We start from the raw sequence: 25,413 nt of genomic DNA, 5'->3' as shown, positions 1-25,413 counted from the left end.
AAAGAAAGAACATTTATTGCTTGGAGTAGTTGATACATGCTGCTGTACACTAGTGCACGTAGCTCATGAACTTTAGCTCTTGAGCTTTAGTTCTGGAAAGTTCCCATCTACAAAAGTGAGCATTTACATAATATTGCTTTTTCCACAGAACACATTCTACCGTATTAATTTTGGACAATATTTTATAGCGGCCTCCAACTCTGGCGTTACTCCCGATCTGTTTGGCTCAGCAGGTGTCACAGAGCCCTAGGTGTAGTTGGGTATGTGCAATATGTACCCACCAGAATGGATAACCTGTGATGCTGTCCAGTACATTTAATTCTTGTGCAGAAGGCACTGGGAGTCCATGACACGTGCTGCTTCAAGACACCAGCACAGTACATCTGTGAAAAGGTCTGCCACTATCACAGCCAACACGATTAATAAGACATGGAGGATATTTTCAAGCCTCTGTAAAATCTAGCCTGTAGGAAGAACTGTTTTGATCGTTGGTTTTAGAGGCTGCTTTCACTGTTGTCTTTGTTGCCTCGTAGGAGCTCTGCAACTAAAAATTTCCTGAATTTTAACTATGTCGCTGTCGTAAATTGGACATATGAAAAATCAAACGATGTGGTAGCAGCAACAGCTACAGAGTAGGTATACAGCTCTCAGTGCACCTTGCTTCGGCTTTGCTCGGAGAGGCAAATTCTTTGTCAGGCTCTTGCTGGTGACTGACAGGGATTTTCTTTTTCATCTAGCTCATATATAAATTCTGTTGTTTACCTTGCTTGCTAAGAAGTTCTGTGCTTGCTGAGCTACTCAGCCCTTAATCGAGGTAACTTGCAATGGGCAGATCCCGTGCCGGTGACCCGTTAATTGCTCAGTACTTGATCCGAGGGCTTTGGGGGCCCAAGCCCTGCTCCCACCGCGGCCGGGAGATGTGAGTCGGGACCGCGTCGCTGCCCGATGGGTTGTGCTGCAGAGCGCCTGGGGCACAGGCGGGGCTTTGCATAAGGACCCTCAAAAACCGGGGGTTAAATACGTTCTGGTTTTGTTGGTGATGGGTGTGGTGGATTTTTTTGCTTATGTCATTTTTCAGAGTTCATTGGCTCAGCAATTTTTCTTGTGGGATTTGGGAAGAGGGGCACTTGAGTATGTTGTAGATTCAACTTTTGAAACTGGATCTTAAAAACAAATGTTTTCATACCATGTACACTTAAAAAAACCCCCAGTTGTAGATAACAAGTAACTACCCCCATATTCAACCCAGGCGGAGGTTTTTTAAAGATCTAATTTAAAACAAATGAAGAAGGAAACCCTACAATTACCCAAGACAGACCATGGTGGCAGTTGTGAATATTGCCAGAGCTCTGTTCTGTCTATCCATGGGCAAGAACAAGTAAATTTTACTCGCACTCTTTCTCAGCCTTTGTTTTCCCCGTGCCATTCCAAAATCAGGATACAAAGTAATTGAAAACTTGAGTGTATTAATGTGGTTAATCCCTGCTATTTGCTAACAATTACAGTGTGTGTGGTGGTGTAAATGTTGCGTGTTGGATTAACTCTTGTTGTTAATGCGCTTAACATGCCGGTTATTCAGATATCCAGGAGCTTTTAATCTTCCAGTGAGATGCCAGTAGTAGAAGTTAAATTTGAAGCGCACGGGGAGTTTGCTAGGGTTGGAATAGCTGGGATTCGTGGCTTTTCTTTATTCCAGTTTCTGCAGTAACGCAGATCTTCGCACCGTGCTGCGTGTGCCTGGAGTTACGTTGCGGGTGGGGTGAGCCCGTGGGGGCGGCGGCAGGGAGTGCTGGGAGGCGGGGGGGCCGCGGTCACAGGTGGGGCACGGGACGGCAGTCCCTGCCTTCGGGGAACAGGTGGTCTTAAAACGGTTTCACTTCACTTCTGATGGGGGTGTATCTGGATGTATGTTAGACTGGCATAAGCCTGCTCTTGTTGTCATCAGATGTACTGTTTTATTTTCTACACAAAAACAATTCTGGAAGTCTGAAAGTCTCGTTGCTCCGTCTCGGCGTAATGTAATCTTTAAGAAAATTACCTGTGATTTAGCTCAATTAATTATAGTGTGGGAGTTTTATAATTGAAAGCTGAGTTTCATTAGTGTTGAGAGAAGTCTTTTTCTTTTGTTCTCTGACACTGGATTAACTAAGAAAGCAATAGACTTGGGATGGATATTAACACTTTGTTTGGAATCTATTTGTGTATAGGTACGAACGCACACACGTACATATGCACATGTGTGCGCTTATTTACTTATCCCCGTACCTTTCCTAAGTCTACCCCTTTACTAGGTTTTCATTCATATGTACATATGAATAGTATGGCATTATGAAGTAGAAGAGGAAATGTTTGCTTTTCCTTCTTCTATTTTTTCTTATTTTTGTTTACAGCCCGTGGTTAGTGACCCTTGTGTCATCATTGCTCGTTTAAGACATTCAATACAGATGATACAGGCTGAGGAAAGAGGGCGCCTCTGTGGATGGTGTTGGTTTACAGGTTATCAAGAAACTTATTTTTTGTGAAAACAGAGTTATATCAGTTACTAAAGCCGTGTGTTGGCCAACCGACAGTCTCTGTCAGTGAAGGATACACACGAAAGGAAGAGCAGAGGCGTGTTTGGGGATCTGGGAGTGCAGCTGTGTGCTTTCACTTAGGCTCGTCCCTGCGGCTGGGAACGTGTTTCCCAGGTGTTTGGCAGGCGCGGCCTTTAATTGACTGTGAAAGCCTGTGAGAGCGTTAGCTGTGCAAGTCCCGCAGCGCTGCGTGGGGAGGAAGTCCGGCGCTGACGACGAAAGCTTTAAGCACTTTTTCATGTGAAGTGGTTTTTTCCAGACCTGGCGCTGCCGGCGCCTGCGGGAGGAGCGGGGTGTCCTGCCCCCCGCTCCGCGCCGGAGGGTCCGGCCCGGGCGGGCAGCGGCCCCGGCCGTCGGGCAGCGGCCCCGGCGGGCGGGCGGGCGGGCAGTGGCCCCGGCGGGCGGGCGGGCGGGCAGTGGCCCCGGCGGGCGGTTAGTGGCCCCGGCGGGCGGGCAGCGGCCCCGGCGGGCGGGCTGTAGCCCCGGGCGGGCGGGCAGCGGCCCCGGCGGTGCTCGGGGGAGCTGCCCGGTGTCGGGCAGACGTGCTGCCGAGCGGCGCCCCGGCACAGCCCGAGGTCGCTCCCCGTTCCAGCGGCGGCCCCGGGCCCGGGCCCCTCTGCAGAGCTCTCGCACCCGTGTCTCAGCTCAGGCCTGCTCTGCAGCTCTGCTTTCGGCGGAGGTGGGCACAGGCACGTTTGAAATGAGTTCCTCAACCAGCGTCTTGCTAAGTAATAGAGTCTGCAAATCACGGGCTTCTCCTGACTTTCTTTTAAGAGTGCGGGTGGCACTGGTGGCTAGGCACGGGTTGAGCGCGGAGCGGGCCTTGCCGAGGGGCTGTCCCGGTGTCCTGCCGGGTGCAGCACTTGGCCTTTCGCGCTGAAGCTGCGTTGCTGCGATACGCTTCGAGCGCAGTTTTCATCTTGGGAGTTACAGATGTTGCGTTAGGCCTGTGTATTGTGTGTGATTCATAAACTTTTTCCTGAGATTTAATTGTTCATATGAATGATAGGTTGTTTTGTCCCTGCCCTTGAATCATCCTGTATTAAATGCAAGCATTGTTCATACTGAAGTAGATGACCAATTTCAAGTTTGTCATTTAAACTTTTTTTTCCATTGGTAATGAGTCCTTTTTTTTTTCTCCTTTTTTTTTCCCACTTTTTTTTTTTTCTCCTTTTTTTTTTCTCCTTTTTTTTCTCCTTTTTTTTCTCCTTTTTTTTCTCCTTTTTTTTCTCCTTTTTTTTCTCCTTTTTTTTCTCCTTTTTTTTCTCCTTTTTTTTCTCCTTTTTTTCTCCTTTTTTTTCTCCTTTTTTTTCTCCTTTTTTTTCTCCTTTTTTTTCTCCTTTTTTTTCTCCTTTTTTTTCTCCTTTTTTTCTCCTTTTTTTTCTCCTTTTTTTTCTCCTTTTTTTTCTCCTTTTTTTTCTCCTTTTTTTTTCTCCTTTTTTTCTCCTTTTTTTTCTTTTTTTTCCTTCTTTTTTTTTTCTTCTTTCTTTTTTTTTTTTTTTTTCCCTCTTCTTTTTTTTTCTTCCTTTTTCTTGTTTTTTCCATTTTTTTTTGAATAGTATTCTTGGCTGGACTTTTTATTCCCTTATGCCCTTGGAGTTCAGGAGGGGCTCCTGAACATCCACACTGAGAACCTGAGCCAGAGCTGCTCTTTGGGGCAGGAAGGAAAGTTCCCAGTCCAACAACATGCAGCGTGTTGGTGGTGTCCCCCCTCGCTGTGGTGCCCTGCCCGTTGGGAGCTGCTGGTCACCCTCCTGTCACTGCCCGGTCACCGGCTGCGGGGGCTGCTCCCCGCCTCGGCTCCGGGAGCCCCCGGGGCTGGGCGGGGGACGGGCCAGAGCACCCAGTGTGGCCTGGTGTGCCGTGCTGGTTACACCGAGATCCGCACGCAGCAGGGTGAAAAGATGCACTTCTTCAAATTAGAGAAGTTTTTTAATGGGCTTCGTTCTCCTCAGGACGGGCAAGTGACTGACATGCAGTAACTCGGTTGGTGGTTGTTCCTTCTCCCCCTCTAAAAACTCAGAGGTGCCAGTTACCACGCTTTGTACATCCCAACCCCCCAAATAAACTAAATCTGGAGATACTTTTGCTATCAGGTGATGTTCTTGAATAAAAAGCATTTGTTGTTTTAATTCATTTTTTCATTTAAATCTTCTCCTGTGTCCAGAATTAGGTTGTTTTCTGTAGAGGCTGTGTTGTTTAGTGACGGCGCTTGTGTTGACAGGCGTAACACTGCATCTTTTCTCCTCAGTGGCTGCTCTGAGGACTCTTTGGCATTGGAGCAAGCGTTGTGCTTCGGCCCGGGCGTCCTGTGCATCGTAGGGTCACACCAGAAGGGAACGTGGGCACCCATGGTCTGTCCTGTACCTGTCCGAGGACTTGGGCTTTCAGCTATTTCCATCGCACTGCTGCGATACCACGGATCACTAGTTTTCACGTCACTGCGTTGTATTTTCTCCTGTAAAGGCTCATCCTCGCCAGGGTGAAATCCCCCTCTTCCCACGCTCAGCCTCATCCCGCGCAGCTCGGCAGTGCCCCGGCGCGAGGTCCTGCGCGGCGGCAGCGACCCGGGAGGCCTCTCCAGCTCTTCAGGGCTTGGGCGGAGTAGGGACCCTGCTGCTGCCGCCGATTCCTGTCCGGCCGCCGTGCGCCCACCCGCGGGTTGCAGACGACGACCCTCGCAGCTGCGTGCCGGGCGGCTCTCGCGTTGTGTGCGACCCGAGCGTGCGCCCGGGTGCTGCCCGAAACCGCGTCGCCGCAGGCGCCGGGGTTGGGTGCGTGCCTGCAGGAGCGGTGCGAGGGGCCGCTGGGCTGCCCGGCTGCATCGCTCCGAGGGGCTGCAGCCATCAGCTGGGGGCCGGCCGTGGGTTCCGTGCCTGGGTCGATCAGCTGGTGGCTGCTGCCTCACCTCTCAGCCCTTTAAAATCTCCAGGCTTACTCCTAGGGCCCAGTTACTTGCTCTGCTTGTCGATCTATTAACCCATTCTCTGCAGAATCCCCCACAACTTCCCCTGAAGTCCGAAGGCTGACGTTGCTCCTCTGCTGCTTCCTCTGACAGAGACTCGGCATCTCTTTGTGGTCCCTGTCCCGCTTGCTCATCACGTAGCTGTATTTCTGCACTCTGGTAGGTGTAAGGGAGCTCATTCGCGTGCCGTACGCTGTTCAGAGCGCGTTTCTCACAGCTCTGCTTCCTGCGTGTCTCGCTGCCGAGCTGTGCCTTTGTACCTCCAAGGTTCACATCGGTGTCTTGGTCGTTCGGAAGTTAGAAGTCTGTCAGATCTCGTTGTGAAGAGCACAAGTTGTGAAGAGTTGGTTTCAGCAGCGCGAGATGCAGCTGTGGTCTGGTGTTAGTTCTAGCACTGTTGCAGCATTGGCCTCGTCAGCTGAGGCTGCGGAAGAACTCCTACTTGCTTCAGCTGCTGTTTGTGAGGACTTGCTTGATGATTTTTTTTTTTTTTTTTTCTGTGTTTTAGGATCTTCTCATAATACGTTAGGTTGATTTCAAGATCAGTGAGGCCCTCAAGGTTTTGGAAGATCTTGTCCAGACTGGAGTCTTGACAGCATGTACTACCGTCACTTTTTTAGGATTTAAAGGCAGGTGGCTCTTTCCGCTTCCCTGTCTGGGCTTGTTAGTGGTGAGACTAATTCTGCTCTTGGTATCAACTGTAATAGGTACATCTTTTTGTCCAGGTCCTTTGAAGAGGTAGGCCCTTGATCACTTCATCACTTTCTGGTCAGTCATCACATCGTTCCTGATGTTACTCTAAGGTGTGGCCAGAGTAGTTCATTTGCCTTTTAATGGGTTGCCCTTTGGTGTTACTGTTTTACGCTGCATCTCCTGTGTTTGAGAGAGTACCGCTGGGTTTTGAATGCCCCATCCCTGGCTGGGAAGGGCTGTCTTTTGCTGCCTTCTACGACCTACGTGGCTTTTGTCGTTTCAAAAGCTGATTTCTTATGTGTACAGTGTAGTTTGTATAGATAGCTTCAATTATTTGGAAACACAGAGCCTTCAAAACAGATAGTAGTAGAAGCTTGGTATTTTTCTTTCAGCTTGTGATTTTTTTTGACAGGAAGCCCAGGCTTTTGGTTTTCCTGCTGTTTCTGCTGGAGGTGTGTGCTAGGAAGGGCACAGCTCTGGGCTACAGCCCGTTGCCTGTCTCGGGCTCTCTGGAGAGCCGCTTCGCTGCCGTCCGGCAGCATTTCTCCTTGCGGAGGCCGCAAGCAGCATGTTTTCTGCATTATTCCACAGGAAGCCGTAACTGCTTCGGTTTCTTTTTGTATTCCCACCATGTATTGTGTCTTGATTTAGACCCGGTCATGGGAAAGGAGATCAACAGAGAAGGTAACCAAAATAGGGGTTTACTGCATTTTTAGTTACCAGCTCAGCACTGCAGCAAGTCTGGTGCCAGAAAGGCTCTGTCCCGCAGGGCGCCCGTCCAGGACAGCCTGTCCGTTAGTCTGTCCCAGTAACGTACCACTGTCCTTGACTTCTGCTGCCCTGCCCCGCCCCATGAGGGGGAGAGGGCTTTGACTGCAGAAACTTCAGCCCTTCTCCTTCAGGTGTAGGCCGTCTCCGCTTCTTGGTGTTGTGTCTCCCGTGGTGCTGGCACGGCACTCCAGCATCCCACGTAGCAGGAAGCGTGGGCAGCAGCCCCTTCCTCTTCCCGTCCCCTAACTCACTGATTTACCCCGAGCATTACCTCCTGCCTTTGGTTCTGCATTTCTCTTGATTCAGCATCCAGCGAGCCTCTGCGTGTCACAGTCCAGGAGTAAAACTGCCTTAAACTTTACAATGAAAGACCTGTCTGTTCAAAACCCCATTTTTTCCGACTGTGTTAACTGGTCTCACTATATTGTGTTATTTCTCCCATGCATCTGTTTCTTGAACTTAGTGACTCACTCTGTGGGGTATAACGGCAGCAGAATGGGGAACTCTTCTGTTTCTACTGGCACTTGAGAAAGCTACGAGCTTTTAGGAGCATTTGAGTACATGATATTGCATTTGCAATTTGTTTGTGCAAATGTACATAATAAAAACCTTAGTGTTTAAGTGAAAGTTCAGATTTTAAAGAGTCTGCCTTTTCCTTAAAAGTTTTCCTTAGACTCGTGAGTAATTCTTGTTTTCCTGTTTGATCCTGGTTGGTTTGTTTACGTTGACTTTAAAATGTGCTAAACTAATAATGTGTGAACAAAACATGCAGGTTATCATCTTTTTGTTTGTCAACTGTGAATGTAAAGTTGGTAAAAAACGCCACAATAATAGTACCCATTTGATACGGATTTTCTTTAGCATCATCTGTATACTTTGTTATTTAGAACATTGCAATGGGAATGCTTGCAAGTCTATTTGAAGGTAAGAAAAGATTTAATTCCAATAGATCTTTGAATATAAATGTCAAGAAGTTGCCAGCAAACTTCTAAAGATACTATAGGAGACCAACAATCTTAATCTAAACAGTTCTAGTGAAATAGTTGTATTGGTCATGTTGCTGAACCTAAAACAAGTTTTTGAGTAAGCCACGTAACTTTGGTCAAACAGAACTTGATTAAAGGATTTGTTTTTCAATAAATAGGTAGAAAACCAAATACAGCAAAGGCAGGGAAAAATAGCCTCTCTTTCATTTTTTTTTTTTTTTTTTCTCCTCTGAACAGAGTGTAGATTGAAGGGAAGCTCTGGGTACTGCCCAAGACTGCATCCTTAAAATACATGACTTAAGTAGGGCCAGTGTGTTGCTGTGCAGTGCCAAGAAACCCTTGGAGCCCCGTATTCCTGGGAATCCCTTAGCCCACGTGGGGCTCTTAGGACTGCTGAAGTCGGGCATTTAGAAACTTTGGTTGGTTGTACCTTCTGTTCAAGTCAGCAGGCAAAGTCCAACCAGCCAGTTCTCCTCTGTGTTCATTTTGGAGCTCAGTGAGTTTTCACAAAGCGAGTCAAGAATTTTGTTCTTTTAGCTTAAAAAATGAGCCTATTCTTTGCTAAAAATAAACTTCACAAAATAGAACCTGCTTTCTATAATTCATCTACTTTCTTCCATTTCCCTTTGAATGAAACTAAAAAGAAATTTTCCAGGCTGTTAATTTGGTTTCATTTAGTCCTCTTTCCTTTTTTCTCCTTTTGAATGAAAGGCTTCTCACCCTGTCTAAGTATATTTTCTCTTTTTCCTTTTTTGAAAAGACTTCTTCCCTGTCTTGAATATATTTTTTGCATCAGGCCTAAAGCTTTCTTTTGGCTGTCGGGTGTAATTCTGTAAGAAATGGAAACGCTGGGGAGAAGAGAGACCACTTGTATGTTCATTTTGAAAAGCTGCTTGTTTTTGGGATGTTACCAACTCATGTGGTATCCATGTGTTCGCAAGCTTACTACTTATAAGCCTGACCAATGCAGTAACCAGTATGACATAAATAGACTTCAAATGGAAACTCAGCATGAAAAGAGACGGTTTTAGTGGGATTTGGAATTCCAGGAAAAGGTCAAAACAGCTTTTAATTGAAGGGAGCAGCGGTACGCGTGTCCTGTTATTTTAACGTGGGTCCCATGTGGTTCTGCAGTCTGGGAAGAAGCCGTGCTTGTTTCGGGCGGTGGGGTTTCTGTGTGTGGCTCTGCCGGGTCAGAGCGCGTGCCGTCAGCCGGAGCGGCAGGGTGCCGCCAGGGCCGTGCTCCCCGAGGCTCTGGGGTGTTGGGGCTCAGCGACAGCAGCGCAGCCCAAGGAATGGCAAACGTCCCGAGCTTCTGTGTGTGTGAGGGGGTAGCCGGTGCGAACCCGCTCAGCTGGTGAACGTTGCATTACAATCGGGCAAATGCTGGGAAGGAGGCCGTGCTGCGCGGGCTCGGCGCTCTCCGGGGGTGCGCGGGGGGTAGAGCGGCCAAGGGGGACGGCGTCAGAGAAAGGCGCTTGGCGCTCGGGGGGAGACTCCTTCTGAAAGGACGCTCAGACCTTCTTCTTGGGTCTTTTCTTTGGTCTTTCCTGGCGTTACTCAAGCCCGTCGCTCTCTGACGGGTCCCTGAGGGCGTGAGCTGAGGCTGCTGCGTGGGCAGGGCAGGAGGAGCCGGAGCAAACCCGGCTGATGCAGGACTGGAGGTGGGGAGGCCAGAAACAAGGAGGCTGATAAAGCAGGGTTTGGATTAGTGAATGGGGAGAAAACGGTTCGTCAGTGAATGGGTATAAAAAGATTTAGCATTGACGAGGACAAGGAAAAGATTAATTTCAGTTACATTACAAAAAGAATGAGATAATTTAATGAAGGACAGAGTGTGGAGAGAAAGGATGGGAAGAAGGCCAAAGACTCTGGAAGACATGAAATATAATGTACCTATTTTTAGACAGAAAAATAAGAAGAAGATAAATTATCTTTCCACTTGATTGTTATCTCCAGTCCTTCAAAACTTAAAATTATTTCATTTATGTAGAGGTGACCGGGGAGGAATTCAAGGCAGAGGGTTTGAGGCTAGGTTACAGAGTTTTACCACAGAGTGGTAAAAACGGAGAGAGGGGATGTGTTTGTGCCGTGGGAGGGACCGTGGGCAGAGGGCACGGCGGTCGGGAGCGTGGCAGGGTCCTTCCTGCGGAGCTGGCGAGGTGACGGTGGGCACGGGCAGGAGCCCGAGCTGCGGCGGCCGGGGGTGCCTCAGCTTACTGACCCCCCGGTCCTGCGCAGAGGAGTCCTTGTTGGCAGCCCCAGCACCTCAACAGCACCTTATCTCCCAAAACACCTGCCAAGGGACTTGACTGGCATCTTCCAGGGTTGGTGCTTATGGCCCTCCTTCAAACCTTCCCGTGTTCGGAGGGATGCCAGCGGGGTTAATCTGCAGGCGAGAAAGCCTTATTCAGCATCTGCTCGGGTTCTCTCATCAGGCTTGTGCCGCCTGCTGTCAGCCTTTTCAGGAAGCCTCAGCTGTGAACAGTGATGATCGATCAACCCCTCGCTTCTTGCCTGCGATGGTGCAGTTAACAACCCTTTACAGAATTAACCTGTTTAAAGCAGGCCCCTGGGAGCCGGGCGCTCAGCTGCCGGCCCGCGCTTGGCGCCTTGTCCCCTGCTGCCATCTCCGGGGCCGGGCGGGGGGCAGTGCCCTCGGTCCTACGGGGGACGGGGGGCAGTGCCCTCGGTCCCACGGGGGCTGGGGCTGGGTGGGGGGCAGTGCCCTCGGTCCCACGGGGGACGGGGGGCAGTGCCCTCGGTCCCACGGGGGACGGGGGGCAGTGCCCTCGGTCCCACGGGGGACGGGGGGCAGTGCCCTCGGTCCCACGGGGGACGGGGGGCAGTGCCCTCGGTCCCACGGGGGCTGGGGCTGGGTGGGGGGCAGTGCCCTCGGTCCCACGGGGGGTGGGGGGCAGTGCCCTCGGTCCCACAGGGGACGGGGGGCAGTGCCCTCGGTCCCACGGGGGGTGGGGGGCATTGCCCTCGGTCCCACGGGGGGCGGGGGGTAGTGCCCTCGGTCCCACGGGGGCTGGGGCTGGGTGGGGGCAGTGCCCTCGGTCCCACGGGGGATGGGGCCGGGCGGGGGGCAGTGCCCTCGGTCCCACGGGGGACGGGGGGCAGTGCCCTCGGTCCCACGGGGGACGGGGGGCAGTGCCCTCGGTCCCACGGGGGACGGGGGGCAGTGCCCTCGGTCCCACGGGGGACGGGGGGCAGTGCCCTCGGTCCCACGGGGGGTGGGGGGCAGTGCCCTCGGTCCCACGGGGGCCGGGGCCGGGCGGGGGGCAGTGCCCTCGGTCCCACGGGGGGTGGGGGGCAGTGCCCTCGGTCCCACGGGGGCCGGGGCCGGGCGGGGGGCAGTGCCCTCAGTCCCACGGGGGGTGGGGGGCAGTGCCCTCGGTCCCACGGGGGGTGGGGGGCAGTGCCCTCGGTCCCACGGGGGGTGGGGGCAGTGCCCTCGGTCCCACGGGGGCCGGGGCCGGGCAGGGGGCAGTGCCCTCAGTCCCACGGGGGGTGGGGGGCAGTGCCCTCGGTCCCACGGGGGGTGGGGGCAGTGCCCTCGGTCCCACGGGGGACGGGGCCGGGCGGGGGGCAGTGCCCTCAGTCCCACGGGGGACGGGGGGCAGTGCCCTCGGTCCCACGGGGGGTGGGGGGCAGTGCCCTCGGTCCCACGGGGGACGGGGGGCAGTGCCCTCGGTCCCACGGGGGACGGGGGGCAGTGCCCTCGGTCCCACGGGGGACGGGGGGCAGTGCCCTCGGTCCCACGGGGGACGGGGGGCAGTGCCCTCGGTCCCACGGGGGGTGGGGGGCAGTGCCCTCGGTCCCACGGGGGACGGGGCCAGACCCCACAGCCAGCCCGGGGCCCTCGGCGTTTCGCGTCTCCGACATCCCTCGCTCCCGGTGAGCGCTCCTGACTGCAGCTTTGGTATTTTTGTTGTGCTGCTCAGATGAGGAGAAAGGAAGGAGGAAACTGGGTAGGTCCTACAGCTTTTGGTGACTTGCTACATCTCGTTGTGCCTGGTTTAATTTTAGAATTAATTCTACAAATGCCTTTCCCCCCGAGACTTTGTTCTCTGTTGTTAATTAGTTTAAAGCGGTGTGCAGGCAAGCAAAGTTGTAAAATTACTTGTACCTCTACTCAGTGCCCGAATTAATTTGTCTTCTTTCTGTTTGAACGTTGGCCTGTGCCAACAAATCTAAAATACAGTGGGTGTCAGGAGGGGTTGTATTGGCAGGGTGTGGAGCTGTGTTGAATTTTGTTCACAGGGAGTCAGGTGTGGGTTGTCCAGGCCATTGGTGGGATGGTGGCCGTCCTTCTGAGCTGAAGTTCTCGATGAACTTGGTGACAGTGCACGGCCGCTCTGCAGAGGACATCTGCCATAGGCTTCCAGGCGGTGACGCTTGAGGTTAAAAGTAAGAGGAAAAGAAAGAATTTTTTAAAAAGATACCAACAAAAGACAAACTCCCAAAGCTGTATTCCTCCACAAGAATCTATCTGCAGGCTTCTGCTTTTTCACAAATACATGAGGTAGAATATACCGTAATAGCTGAAGGTGGCAACAGGAGTGCTGTTAGCAGCTCCTATTTTAATCATCACTTGTGGCTGACTCCTGCTTACATTCAAAACACGTTCCTGGTCTACCTTCAGAATGTAGTTGTTGTAGATGCATTTTGCGTGGGTTTAAGATCTTGAATTTTCTAAGGAGCTCCAAGTTTTCTATCTGTATGTATTTGTATCTCCTGCAGCGGGAGGTACGGATCGATGCAGTGACGCTCTCCATTTATAGTGTCTGTCATCCAGGGATCATCCAAGCTGTACTGAAGACAACAAATAAATAGTACTGCCCCTCATGTCCCTGGCCGGGTAGCGGAGGCAGAACAAACAAGCGTGTCGGTGGCTTTCTGCCGCGGCTCACCTCGTGGGGCCGCCGGGCACGGGCAGGCCCAGTGATCCCCAGCGCGTCCCCGGGGCCGTGGGGGCAGAGCTGCCGCCAAGGCTGGGCCGCCTGGTTTTGCAGCACTAGAGCCTCTTCCCGCTGCTTCAGCGGGATTCTGCTGTAGGTGGAGTTTTGACGCTGCTGCACCGCTGTAAATTGCAGCTGTGTGCCCTTGACACTTGCGACAAGCAACGTCCCGGGGCGTCGGAAGGGCGAAGAGCACGTGAAACAAGCCAGAAATCCCTCATCCCTTCTTGGGAGTGAAATCGTTATTCCTCCTTGCAATGGGCGTTGTCTCTTGGGTGCTGCACTGGGGACGGGGAGCTGGGAGCTGTGGAAGAATTGGGCACTGGTAGAACTGGGTGAGCTGCGGGTCACTCTGAGGAGCCTCTATAGGCTGCTCGTCTGAGGGACTGCTGTCGCTGCTTGGGATTTAGTTTGGCAAGTCTGTCAATATTTGGTCTGATTTCACAGAAGCCATCTCACCTGGCATGTGGGAGGTCAGTGCGGAGCTGCCGAGGGCCCTGGAGCTGTCCTGTCTGCTTCCCTCTGGTGTGCGGGGCTTGTTTTGATGTTTAATCACACAGTGTTTTCATTTAGTCATGTAGCGATGGGGGAACTTGTAACACTTGCAGTAGTATTTAAAAACAAATGTAAGACTGTGCTTTATTTTCTCCCCTGGGGTTCCGCAAGTATGAATAACTTGCTTTAAATGTTCCTGATTGGTAGCAATTTCCCTTAAAAAGTGGTAGCTAACATAAATTGACATGAATAGCTGCACCATCCCATTTACAGATTTGCACTCTGCTTTAACTGAAAATCTCAAAACGCGTTAAATAAAAATCTTATGGTTGTTCTTAACACAGAAGGGCTATGTCTGAAACGAGGTAATGCCCTCAGTTACTGCACTCTGGAGTGTGTTTGCCTTAAATTCAGGTTTGCATTCTTTGGGATATTGTGTCACCCGGCATTTAGCTTCTGTCTGTAAATATAGACTGAAGTGGGGTTTGGTTTTCTTCAGTGGATTTACGAAAATGACTGACTTCTGTTAATTTTGGATTATTCTTAAAACTTGAGAGGTTCCCAGGACATCTCGCAACTGACGTAAATAAAATAAAGAGAAGTGAAGGGTGTGTGGGGTTTGTTTGTTTTTTAACATAAAATTGCCTATTGCCTACTGAGTGAGGCCACACTTTCTGTTCTGAAAATAAATACAAAGCACTGCTGAAGTCTGCTTATGGCCTAGCGCAGGACTTCCTTGTCTAGTTTTCATAACTACCAGAAAATTTTAATTAGAAATTTGACAGTCCCCAAGATCTTGCTTTCTTGATAGTTTGAATCTGGCCTTTTGGCTTAGATCATACACAAATCATATAGAAAGTATGTTCCCAGTTCATATCTGTTTTGTGGAGTGATGACAAAAAAAAAATCAAATCCTGTGCTGTCTTCATAACTGCAGCCTGAAATCGCAGCAGCTCCTGGTTTGCTTTTTCTTGTTGCTGCTTTCATTAAAAGCTGCGATCCTTACTTACTGGTACTCAGTGGGTTGTCTCATGAAGCTCAAAATGAGTAGGAGAAGAGTTAAGTTGCTAAATAAGCAGTTACTGAGGTGGCATTTTTAGAGGGACTGTTTTATTGCCTGCCTGGCTGCCTTCAGTTTTGATTTGTGTCTGCAGGTTCCCCGTCCCGGCTCTGGCTGCCCGGCCGAGGGGAAGGGCAGGGGTGGGACACGGGTGTTTTGTTCTGTGTGCTTGTTAATTGAAGAGGCCCCCGAGCCCGGGCCGGGGCTGGGCCCGCGCAGCGCGGGCGGGATGCTCGGGCGGCCCCCGTGTCCCGCCTCGGCGGCGCCCCGCGCCCGCAGCAGCAGCTCCCGTGGCAAGCACCGAGGGAGGTCAGCGCTAGGAAAATGAGCTGTTCCGAAGGGGTGAGAACTGCACCTTCCTTCTTGTGATGTCTGGACAGCAGAACTGTCAAGGAGGGAGGTGAATGGCAGCAAGGGACAAACATGGTGCTGTTTTCCTACCAGTTTCAAAACACCTTTGTAGATTTTATAGACTTACAGAACTGGATGGTTTCTATATATATTTTTTTTTTTTTTTACTACTTACAAATCTTTATAGCCACCGGTGGGCAAATCTTCGTTCAACAAGCAGTCGATATAAATGAGTAAATTCAAAGTTGTAACACGCTGGATGGGAAAATAGAGCAGAACAGAAATTTCATCCCTGTATGTTTGCCTCCAGGCAGCTGATGTCATAACTCTTACTAAAGGGAGGATGTTGAGACATCTCTCTGGTTTTCAGTTCAATACATTCTGCTGCCTCCCACAGATACTGTACATTCCTGCTATTGCTGTGAGAGAAAAGTTTGACTCGGGTTTTTATTCCCCACCATGATGCAAGAATTACCCAGAAGTCTTACTGTCGAAGACAAAGCTCTACAAATGTCTCTCTTGTAGCTGTGCATTTAATGTGTGAAAATCTGTTCTCTCTGTCCGTAATTGTATCTGGGCTGGGCTGTGTTTCTGAAAAGGCAGAACTTTGTACTTTCCATAGTTTTGCTGCTTCAGTTTTCATAACTTCTGTAGCAATCTTTAAATGCTTCTCCCAGTTTGTCCTTGACTGGACTTCTGAGGTGCTCGAGCATCCCACAAAAGCACGGTTGTCCCTCTGAGCCCATTCCTTAGGAGTAAACTTGTGTAACTTGAAGCTCAGATTGCCAGGGCTGAGTGTCAGCAGTTCATGTAAAGTTTCTGGGATCCAGCCAGTGAATGTGTACTTCTAAAAGCATGTACTGCAATACATAGCAAGTCTGCCGATTTAATTGCTTGATAATCTTGTATATGTACAAATGTTGTGAAGTCATAGACGAAATGTATCGCCTCAGTGAAAATCCGAGGAGAGGGGACTCGGAAACAAAAGAGAGAGGTCTGTCCAGTGGCACTTGTGGAGGAGCACACTCATGTTTGTACTTTTTTTTTTTTTTAATTGTGGAAAAAACTCCTCACTTAAATGCACTGAGGAAAGCAATAAGTATCAGGATCTTATTATAAAAATACATTTACTCTTATTCTTAATTAATTTTTTAATTTTGTTTTTCAGCCAGAAAATTTACAGAAGAATTGGCTTCGGGAATTTTATCAGGTAAGATAAAGCTTATTTTCTCATGGAGTTGTATGCACACTTGCTTATTGGCTTTAATTAATAATGTCAAGATCTTTTTCTTTGTGAACTTGAAGTCAGTATGTATTTTATATTCAAAACCAGTGCTAAAAAGTATGTCTCTGGATTTCTAAGTGATGATTATAAAAATTCAATGTATAAACACAGTTTGTTCTCATTGGCAATCCTTTGCCTAAAAATAGGTTTAACGTTTTATAAAAATTAGTTTGGCACAAAATGGTCTTTACTCTCCTGAGTAAGAAATATATTTGAATAATTTACTTTGAAAAGTCTGTTGGGAAGTCCAGTTTACATTTATATTGAAATCTAACAGTTTCTGATGTCGGTTTGCAATAGATCGGTCCTGCTGTCTGCTCTTTCTTGAAATTTTTCTTGTTTAGGCAATGTGAAAATACTGAAACTGAACCCGTGTTACAAAAGGCACTGTAAATGTTGAGAGTGGGCTCTCTTACAGGCTATGTTGTTGTAGCAGAGACTTGTTTAACTTGCTGGGTGCGTGCAGGGACGTGTAAATAAGCCATGGGGGAGGATGGTGGCTCACGAAGGTGTCATCCCTAGGAAGTAGTGCGAGCGCCGTCCCGCTCTGGCAGCCTGTGTCCTATCTGCTAGAACTGATGAATTCTGAGGTTCAGAGAATAGTTTGGGTTGGGAGGGACCTTTAAAGGTCATCTCGTCCAACCCCACTGCCAGGGGCCGGGGCGTCTCCCACTGGATCGGGTTGCTCGGAGCCCCGTCCAGCCTGGCCTTGAGCCCTTCCAGGGAGGGGGCATCTGCCACCTCTCTGGACAACCAGTTCCAGTGTTGCTCTGCCCGCATCGGAAAAGCTTTCTCCCTTGTGTCTAGTCTAAATCTCCCCTCTGAGTTTGAAACCATTACCCTTTGTCCTGTCAGAACAGGCCCTGTTAAAAACTCTGCCCCATCTCTCTTACAAGCCCCTTTTAAGCACTGAAAGGCCTCAATATTCCTTTATTCAGTGTAACATCCCCTATCCAAAAATAATTAAAGCAACAATATTCTGCTGCTGAAGTTTTAAGGTGAAACTATATACAGAAAAAATAAGATTAGCAGTATTCTATCTTTTCCTTTTTTTTTTTTAACTGAAAATATCTTGTAATTATTTATATGTGCAATTTACTGGTGCAGCCTATGACCTTTATGGTTATGTTGTAAAATACTGCAGTTTGCTTTTTATGGCAAGTTTAATGGATTTGCAAAAATTCGAGATGCAATAACTAGTCATATTCCTCGCTATTTGTCAACTTCGAAAAAGATTAATCTGTTTATTTTTCTTCTTCTTCCGTCTTGATTGATTACTGCTTTATGTACATGATGCGCAGACAGTGCAGGCTTTCTCAGCTAATTCTGATTTAAACCCTCTCCACATCTTCAGGAAAGACTCTTCCTATGAAGAAAATACAAATAAATAGAAAAATTTTTTATTTATTGCTGCCTATTTTTCAGCATCACATTGCTTATGCACCTTTATCAAGGAGACTCTTACTTGTTTGCTGAAGTGGGGTGAGTACTGCAGAAATGCTTCCGAGCCGTTTCTGGAAAACAGGAAGAGGAGGGGAAACAAATGAGCTGCGGGTCTGGAGGAGCAGGGCCCACTAACATGTAACTGGGCACGGTCCGGCAAGTTCAAAATAGGGCGAAGGGGGTTCACTGCCGCTCGGGCGCAGGGGCCGGAGCAGCAGAAGTGGTACCTGAGGCAGCGCAGGGCCCAGCGGCCGTCCTTCTGCTACATCCACCCCTCTCCCCCTGCCTCTGCCCTCGGTGGCTACAACCCGAGAACGCTGCATGTAAAAGAAAAAGGGGAAAAAAAGAAAAAAAAAAAAAAAAAAAAAAGGGCGGGTGTAGGGGGAGGGTTGCCAGTTCTGCTGTTCAGTAGCCTTGAGCACTTCTTCCTCTCTTCGGTGTGTGCAGCGGGGTGACTGTTTATGCCGTGTTCACACATGCAGTAGGAAGTGGAATAAAAATTTATAAAAAGCACCGTAGGGAAGAGACTAATAAGCTTCTACCCAAAGTAGAACAGCACTGTCCTGCTACTAGGCTACGTAGCAACCTAGCAAACGTGCAACTTCAGAATATTTTTTTTTTTTTTTTTTAATTCTGCATGTTTTGTTGAAAACTTCTGCATATTGAAGTTCATCGCAAGTACTGGAAAATGACTCTTAATACTTTGTAAACTCGAAACCCAGATAAACCGCAGACCGCAATTTTTTTTCCATTCTTCTGAGGAATTCAATTTGCATATGTAGTTGTGTCAATACAGTTTGCATAACTTCTGAGGATGAAGTCCTTTCGTAAGCAGTCAAAATAATCTCCACAAAAAAGGAAGCACAATTACCACTCTAAGTTTAAAATGTTTCTAGAAATTAAGCCCATAATGGAAACGTGTCTTTTAATTCATGTCAGAGAACACAGCAACGAAGGAGTGCTTTGGGGGCTTGTTTTTAAGCTCGAGTAAATTAAAATAAGGGGTTTTAATTGCTGTGACGGTTAAATACAAGTCACTTTATGTATTATCATTGATTTATATGCAGTACGCATTTCTGATAATGTGGTAGCATATGGAGGACTAAAATAACATTCAAATGTCACATACTAAAATTTTTAAACTTCTGCCATTGATCTACAAATATCCTACATTATTAACATGAAAAATGTAGAAGGCCTAGTGCTGTTAAATTAAACAGTTTGTCCAAGAAATACAAACAGGAGAAAAATATTTTAAATAAACTTTCAGGGATGTTTTTAATGACAGCTAACAATGTAGCAGCCCATAAAGCAGCATGCTACCTGATCTCCTTTGCTGACAGCACAGTTGATGCAGCTGAGAGACGATGTTTTGTCTGCTCTGTTCTCTTTGGATTCATTGGTCTCCGGTCTGGTGAAAGTGGAGCCTGCTTTCGGGGCGACATCTGATTTAGCAGTTCAGAACTGACGGCGCTGTCGAACACTGGGTGATTTCTACCAGTTGGCTGTTGTTTGTTCCCCGCAGGAGGAGTCCAAGCAGCCGAAGGAGGGGTTGTGCTGAGCGCAGCCGTTTCTGTGGGCCCGGGCTCTCGGCGTGCTCCCCCGGGTGCTGCAGCCTCCCCCGCGCACGGCCCGCAGCGCCGCAGGAGCCCCGTGCCCCTGACGCGCCGCTGGCCCCGGCTCCGGGGGGACGGGTGGCCTGGACCTCAGACTTGGTTGTTTCCCATCGCTGATCTCACGGTGAAGCTTCTCCTCCTCGCTGCTCTGCTTCGTCCGCTTGATCCCATGGGTCAATACGGGGCGTTCGTTTGGGGGCTTCGTGGCGCTTTCCCTTAGGATGTAAGCTGTAGGTGGTGGTGTTCTCATTACAAGTAGAAAAACAAGAAGGCTTAAAGCCAGCCTGCTTTTGCAAAGAAGTAGGAAAAGAAAGTCAGCATCTCTGGTAGTGCTCTAGTAGTGAGCGCTGTAGGAACGAGAAGAGGCTTCTGGAAAATCCATCCACCTGTCTGTGAATGCTTAACAAACTGCTGAAAGTCTATCATCTAATTAGAACACGGTACCATCAAAAACATTCACCAAATGATTGAGGAACGCCATGTTCCTTCTCTTCCGTGGATTACAATGTTAACTTTAAAGCCAGCGTATTTTAAATTACCTATAAAGCAGAAAGAAACAAATGTCAGCTCTCCTGCCATGTTCCTCCTTTTCTCCCTGTGCTCCATTCCCCTCCCAAGGGTCGTGCGTGGAGAATAGGTGTGATTGTGTGATGGCAACTTAAAGGGAGAGATTTAACCTTCCTGAGCCTTCCACCCCTGGTTTGGTGTAGGCTAAGGTGGTGATTGTTTTGAAGATGTAGATTTTTCTGAGCATCTGTTGTCAAGCAGTAGTACTCTTCAGAAGGAGCACAGAATATCTGAATTTGTGATTTGTGTACTCTGGCTCTGGAACTCCTCAAATTTGTGTTTCCAGCTTTCCTCTGTGAAGTCAGAAAAGTACCTGTCCTATGGGAAAGTGGAGAATTCTGTTTAATTAATTAATCTCCAAAAGCCTAAGCTTCAGGAACTTGCTTTCTTGAGATATGGCAATTTGAGAATTGGCCCGGCAGATTATTTTTTTTTTTTCCTTCTGTAATTATCGTGAAATTTTGCTTCTTATTGCCTATTCAACTGAGCATCGCTGAACTAATTTTTGAATTTGCAGACACGAATAAGGCAGCCAGAAGTCCTTCTCCTCGATCTGTAGTGTTTTGAAAGTCGACTCCCTCCCTCCAGACAGCAGCCTGTCCGGGGGCCCTCCGTCCCGTGCCCTGGGCTGTCCCTGTCCTGTCCCACCCCTGCTCCTGCTGTGCCCCCACACCCGGGGGGGGGTCTGGGCGTGCTGCTGCAGCGCGGCCGGGGAGCGGCAGGACAGTGGGGAGCTGGACCTGGAGCTGGCACCTCCTCCGTGGCTTAATGTAGGACAGCAAAGCCTTGGAGGTTCCAGGGCCGCCCGTGTGATGGAGAACCCCCCCCTCCTTTTTGGTGAAGAACGGGAAAGTGTTGTTAAAGAGGCTGACAAAGGCCACGTGGTGATCTTCTGCAGCTTGCTCTTCCCTCTGGAGTAGAGAAGGTGCAAACTCAGCTTTGCTTTTACCTTGAGAAGAGAAGGAGCACTCTGAGCTGGCTGCCCTCAGAGGCTTGTTAAGCTTGGAGTTGGAAGGGACGGTGAGCGGTTACGCTTACTTGCTGTCTGGAACATGCTTTGATTTGGGGGTGGGGGTTAGGTTGGAACGCCCAGATTAAATGATTTGTTAATTTCTTTGTTCATTGTTGCAGCCTTTCTCCTTTGTGCGAGGAAGCCGTTCAGGTTATGGAAGGGATTGCATACCCGTCAGCGGCTGTGGACGTTACAGGAGTGTGCTGCTGCCGATGGGTATCGGCCCCTCCACAGCAAACGGATCTCCGTGCGTCAGGCCGAGCACAAGGGCTGGAAGCCCGTGCCCGGCGCAGCCGTGCCGGCTGTCCCGTCCCGTGGCGCGGGTCAAACCCCGGCGCCGGGGCGGGCGGGGGGTCCCCTGGCGCGATGCCCCCGGCGCTGCCGCGTCGGCCAGGGGTTTGCCGTGGTGGCAGCGAGGCGGGGGGCTGCTCGTCGCCCCCCGGGACGGCAGCGCAGCGGGGCGGGGGGCACTGGTGGTGCCGGACCTTCTGCACTCTGCTCCCCGTGCAGAGCTCGCTCCGGCTGCCGTCCTGACAAAGGGAGCATTGCCATCACGGGGCGGCCCGCAGACGGGTTGCCTGTAGTATTTAAAGCCTTTTGATAAGCGTGTTTAACCTCCATTGATCCAGGTTGGGTGGTTCTCTCTCAGCTTTGCTCTCCAACTCCCTTTCCGGTTGTTGGCCACAGATGATTTTGCTGAAAACATCTTTGCTTGAAAGAGGACGTGCTGGTGCTTGAAAAGGCACAGAGTGGTGTCACGGTGAAATCTGAGGTGGTGCCTGTAACTTCAAACCTAAAAATAGGCCAACTGCTTTGCTCTGAATGTGGTTGAAAGAAGCAGGTGATTTACAGCAACTTCTAGTGTGTATAGATGGAATTGGTGTTAAAATAGGAAGCACAGTTTTCTGAGATGGACTAGAGTTTTAACGTAATTGATGTCTGATTTGCAAGAGTCAAGTTATCAGTGTGTACGTCAGTGAAACTAATTCCCTTAAAACCATTAACCCCCCTAACTGTATAATCACGAAACAATTCACTGTGTTTCTTCCAGCATATTTGTCTTTTTTTAATATTCATAGAATCTTCGAGTCTTCTCTTTCATTAAACAATTTGATCATAGCCTTTAAGAATCTCGATAGTCTCTGTGATAGCATAGTCAGTTGTTTTACATGCTGTGGATTTGCAAGCTCTGTTGTGTTTTGTTTTAGGCCCTAGTAATAAGGCAGTCACATTTTGCAGAAATTTAATGTATGAAGCTGACAACATTTGTTCAGTTGAATGCTTTTGGCAGTCCCTGTCACTGGCTGGTCAGAATAGGCACTAGGCCTCCAAAATTTTTGGAAGGTATGAGAGTTATGTCTAAGTGGTTTTACAAGACACTACTTTTTTTTTTTCTTAATTTTTTAAAATAATATAAAGGCAGAACAGAAGCTGTGGTTGGAAGATAAGCGTCCCTGAAGACGGGGAATACTGTAACGGGATGGAATCTCTATGCAAAAAACATACCCAGCTTACTGGGCATCACGTTTAGGGAAGGAGAACACACAACAAGCAGTCCTTTTGCTAAAAATCACCTAAATATCGCAGAGAGGTGACGGGGGGAGAAGACAGTGTGCCTGTCTGTGCGGGGCGGTAGCCCCACCGGAGGAGTCGGCTTCTCGCCCCGGGCTCTTTGGTGGCAGCAGCTGCGACCGGGGAGCGTGGGAGGGCGCGGGGCTGCCGCCCGTGGGCGCCGAGCCCGTCGTGGGCGTTGGGTGGCCCGGGGGGAGGTGGAAGCGCTTCCCCGGGGCGGGTGGGCTGGCTCTGCCGGGGGCCAGCCCCGCTTCGCCGGGGCCCGGAATCCCGCGCGCCTGCTGGGCTGCAGCTGCTGGAGGGGGAAGCGGGCATTACGGGGGAAGGACGTTGCAAAACCCCGGGGTTTGCAGAGTTTGGCTCTAGCTTCTCGTGTTCAAAGCAGAAAATAGGATTAGCAGTTGAAAACAATCCACTGGAATAAAGATAGAAGTAAAAAAAAAGTCTTGTAAGCGAGCATGTCATTCCATTCACTTGATAATCAGAAATTGCAGCAAATGGGAGGGGAATGTTCTTACATGGAGACAGAACTCAGTGAAGTCTTAATGCTGGTTATTATTCCTCATAATAGCTTACTGCTAACTTGGGTCTTAAACATATTTTCGTTTAGGCCCCTGTCCTCTTTTCAGTAAAAATTCTCTTACCCCCAAAACATACCTCAGAAATAAGGAGGGAAAGCGGCTGTTTGGGGGAGAGTGCAAGCAGGTTGTGAGAGTAGTGGCTTGGAGCATTTTATGTGTGATGTAGAAGAGTTTAGTGCTTAACAAGAAAATGGATGATTTGATGAACTAGGTGTTACGCAAATGATAGAGTATTCACAGAATATGCAAACTGGATTATTGTCCCTCTTGTGCAAAGTGCCCAGTACGCAGGCTCCCAGCCTTAATCGCAGTTTGCAGGAAAAAAAATAGAGGGGAACGAGAACTTTCAAGAGCATCCAAGAAGCTGTTTGCAAGGGAGGGCAGTAGGAGCACACGGCAAGGACTTTTGTTGATTTATTTATTTACTTAGGGTGTGATGTGTGTGGGTTTTGTTGTTTTTCTTTGTTTGTATTGGGTTTTTTTGTTTTTGTTTGTTTGTTTCCTTTTCACCCCCTCTTTCCCCATCCCTTGTACTTTGTTCAACTGCATTGGGCCTGGCGTTTGGGAGGGGAGGAGTTTAAGAACTGGAGCTATTGAAATCCTTACTAATTTTAGTAACGATCTTTCTGTGTAGCATTCATGGCAGACCGTCATTTTAGATGAAAATGCGGAGGCAGAGGAGTTTTTTCCTCCCCCGATGCAATTTTCCATGTTGCTTAATGTGTTTGAGAGTCCTTAGGGCCTTTATTTGTAGTAATACAAAAGTTAAAAGTTTACCAAAAAGCTAAAGGTCATCTTAGTATTGCTGCATGGAAACTTTGCGTATTACTCTCTTTGTTTGCTTGGGTTTTTTCTCTCTTCAAACTCCAAAACCCCCAGCCGCTCATTTTGTTTAATTATTTCAGTGGACTTAATCCTGTTTGTTTAACTGGACGGGGTGATTAAGCAGAAAGCTGCTACAGACCCCAGCAACCCGTGTGAGTTTAGGTCTGGGGCCGCTCTCGGATGGCCGCTTTTCCCTCGGACGGGGCTGTTTGGTTTTGGTTGTTTTGTTGGGGTCCGCAGGCTGAGGGGGGGCAGAGCCGCCTGCCCACGCCGTGCCAGCCCTGCGTGCGTGGGCTGCAGCTCGCCGGGGGGGCGAGGGGGGCGAGGGGGGACAGGGCTCGCCGCCTCACGCCGCGCGCTCCTTCCCGCGGCCGCGGTGGGTCGGGGCGGGGGGAACGTGGGGTGCCGGCCCGCGTGCCCCCCGGGGCAGCCCCTCGCCGGCGGCGAGCAGCGCCCGGAGCCCGTTCCCTGCCTCCCCGCTGGCGGGACGGCGGGCGCCTGCGCAGGGAACGCGCGTCGGGGCTTTCATGTTTTTGCAGCATATACTCCAGGTAAACCCCTCTGCCTTGCTAGTTGGTGTGCTGGTTCCCTCTTCTACAGTGTGCGCTACGGCATAAACACAACCTGCATTTGGAAACGCATTTTTGCCTTACTCTCAGCCCTTCTCACTGTTTTTTGTCATATATGCTTTCTAAAAATAAAATGAAAAAAAAAAAAAATCAGCTGCTTAAGCTGACAACTTTCATGTACGTATCCCATCTGAGTTTTGGAGAGAACCTCCAGGAAATAATGCGTCCTCCTTCTGTAAGTGCGACTTAGGAAAATACTCGTTTCTGATTTTGCAAAAAGAAGTGTACGTACATGCCGGTAGTAACCGTCTCTGTACGAAGCCATGCTGCCTGCGGCGCCAGGGTAGGGACTGGCCGGGTCTGGTTTCGGGACATCTGAAGGGCTGTGTTGTGGCCACCCTTCGGGGACGGCCGAGGCGCAGAGGCAGCGGGGTGCAAACCCCAAACGGCGATGGGGACGGTAAGCAGGGGCGAGGGGGGCCCTGCCCTGGGCGCGGGTCTGGGAGCGCCTCGGGGGTGTCACCCCCCCACCCCGGGGCTGCAGGCCCAGGAGCCGCCTGCCCACCCCTCTGCTGCTTACCTGGCTGCTGCTGAAGTGTTCCTTCCTTACTTTGCAAGGGTTTAAAAAGCCCTGGGGAATTACTCCAGAATGAGCCTGCCGTAGGGTTAACAGCGAGGAGCTCAAAGTGCCGCTCACAGAGGTACCTCTGCTGCGCACGCCTGGTGAGGAGCTCCAAGGCAGCTTCTCCCTGTCCTTAGTTTACTGCATTACCACTAAATTAGATCAAATTTGAGAGCAGCGATTGCTAGCCGCTGACTTTCTCTGCTGGGGTCACACCGTGGTGGTGTCGCGCAGCAGCGGCGACGTTCAGCTGTGGACACCCGGCTGTGAGTTGCGGTTGTACACTAACCCCCGGCGCAGGCTTTTCTGCCTGTCACCAGTGACTTTATGCCCCAGAGCACAGCTCTGACCCGCAGGCGGGAGCGCTCCTCCACGCCGGGGTGGCTTGGCTTTCGAGATGAAGGCCGTTGGCAGTGGTTCCCTCGCAGAGCCCCCGGCGCGTCCTGCCCAGCACCGTCCT

The 25,413-nt window shown here is 49.9% G+C and overlaps 1 protein-coding gene across 4 annotated transcripts in view; it reads left to right on the top strand.

The window, feature by feature from the left end:
- INPP5A (inositol polyphosphate-5-phosphatase A) overlaps positions 1–25,413 on the top strand; it is a 248,190-nt gene that overhangs the window by 44,615 nt on the left and 178,162 nt on the right. For all 4 annotated transcript variants that reach the window (XM_042787472.1, XM_042787459.1, XM_042787468.1 and 1 more), the window contains exon 2: positions 16,030–16,071. In XM_042787472.1, the coding sequence (XP_042643406.1) occupies positions 16,030–16,071 (42 nt within the window). The remainder of the gene's footprint in view (positions 1–16,029; positions 16,072–25,413) is intronic.

The sequence above is a fragment of the Tyto alba genome, unplaced genomic scaffold (assembly GCF_018691265.1).
Source record: "Tyto alba isolate M040663 unplaced genomic scaffold, T.alba_DEE_v4.0 Super-Scaffold_1, whole genome shotgun sequence".
Taxonomy (NCBI): Eukaryota; Metazoa; Chordata; class Aves; order Strigiformes; family Tytonidae; genus Tyto; species Tyto alba.
This window is presented reverse-complemented; position numbering and strand designations above follow the sequence as displayed.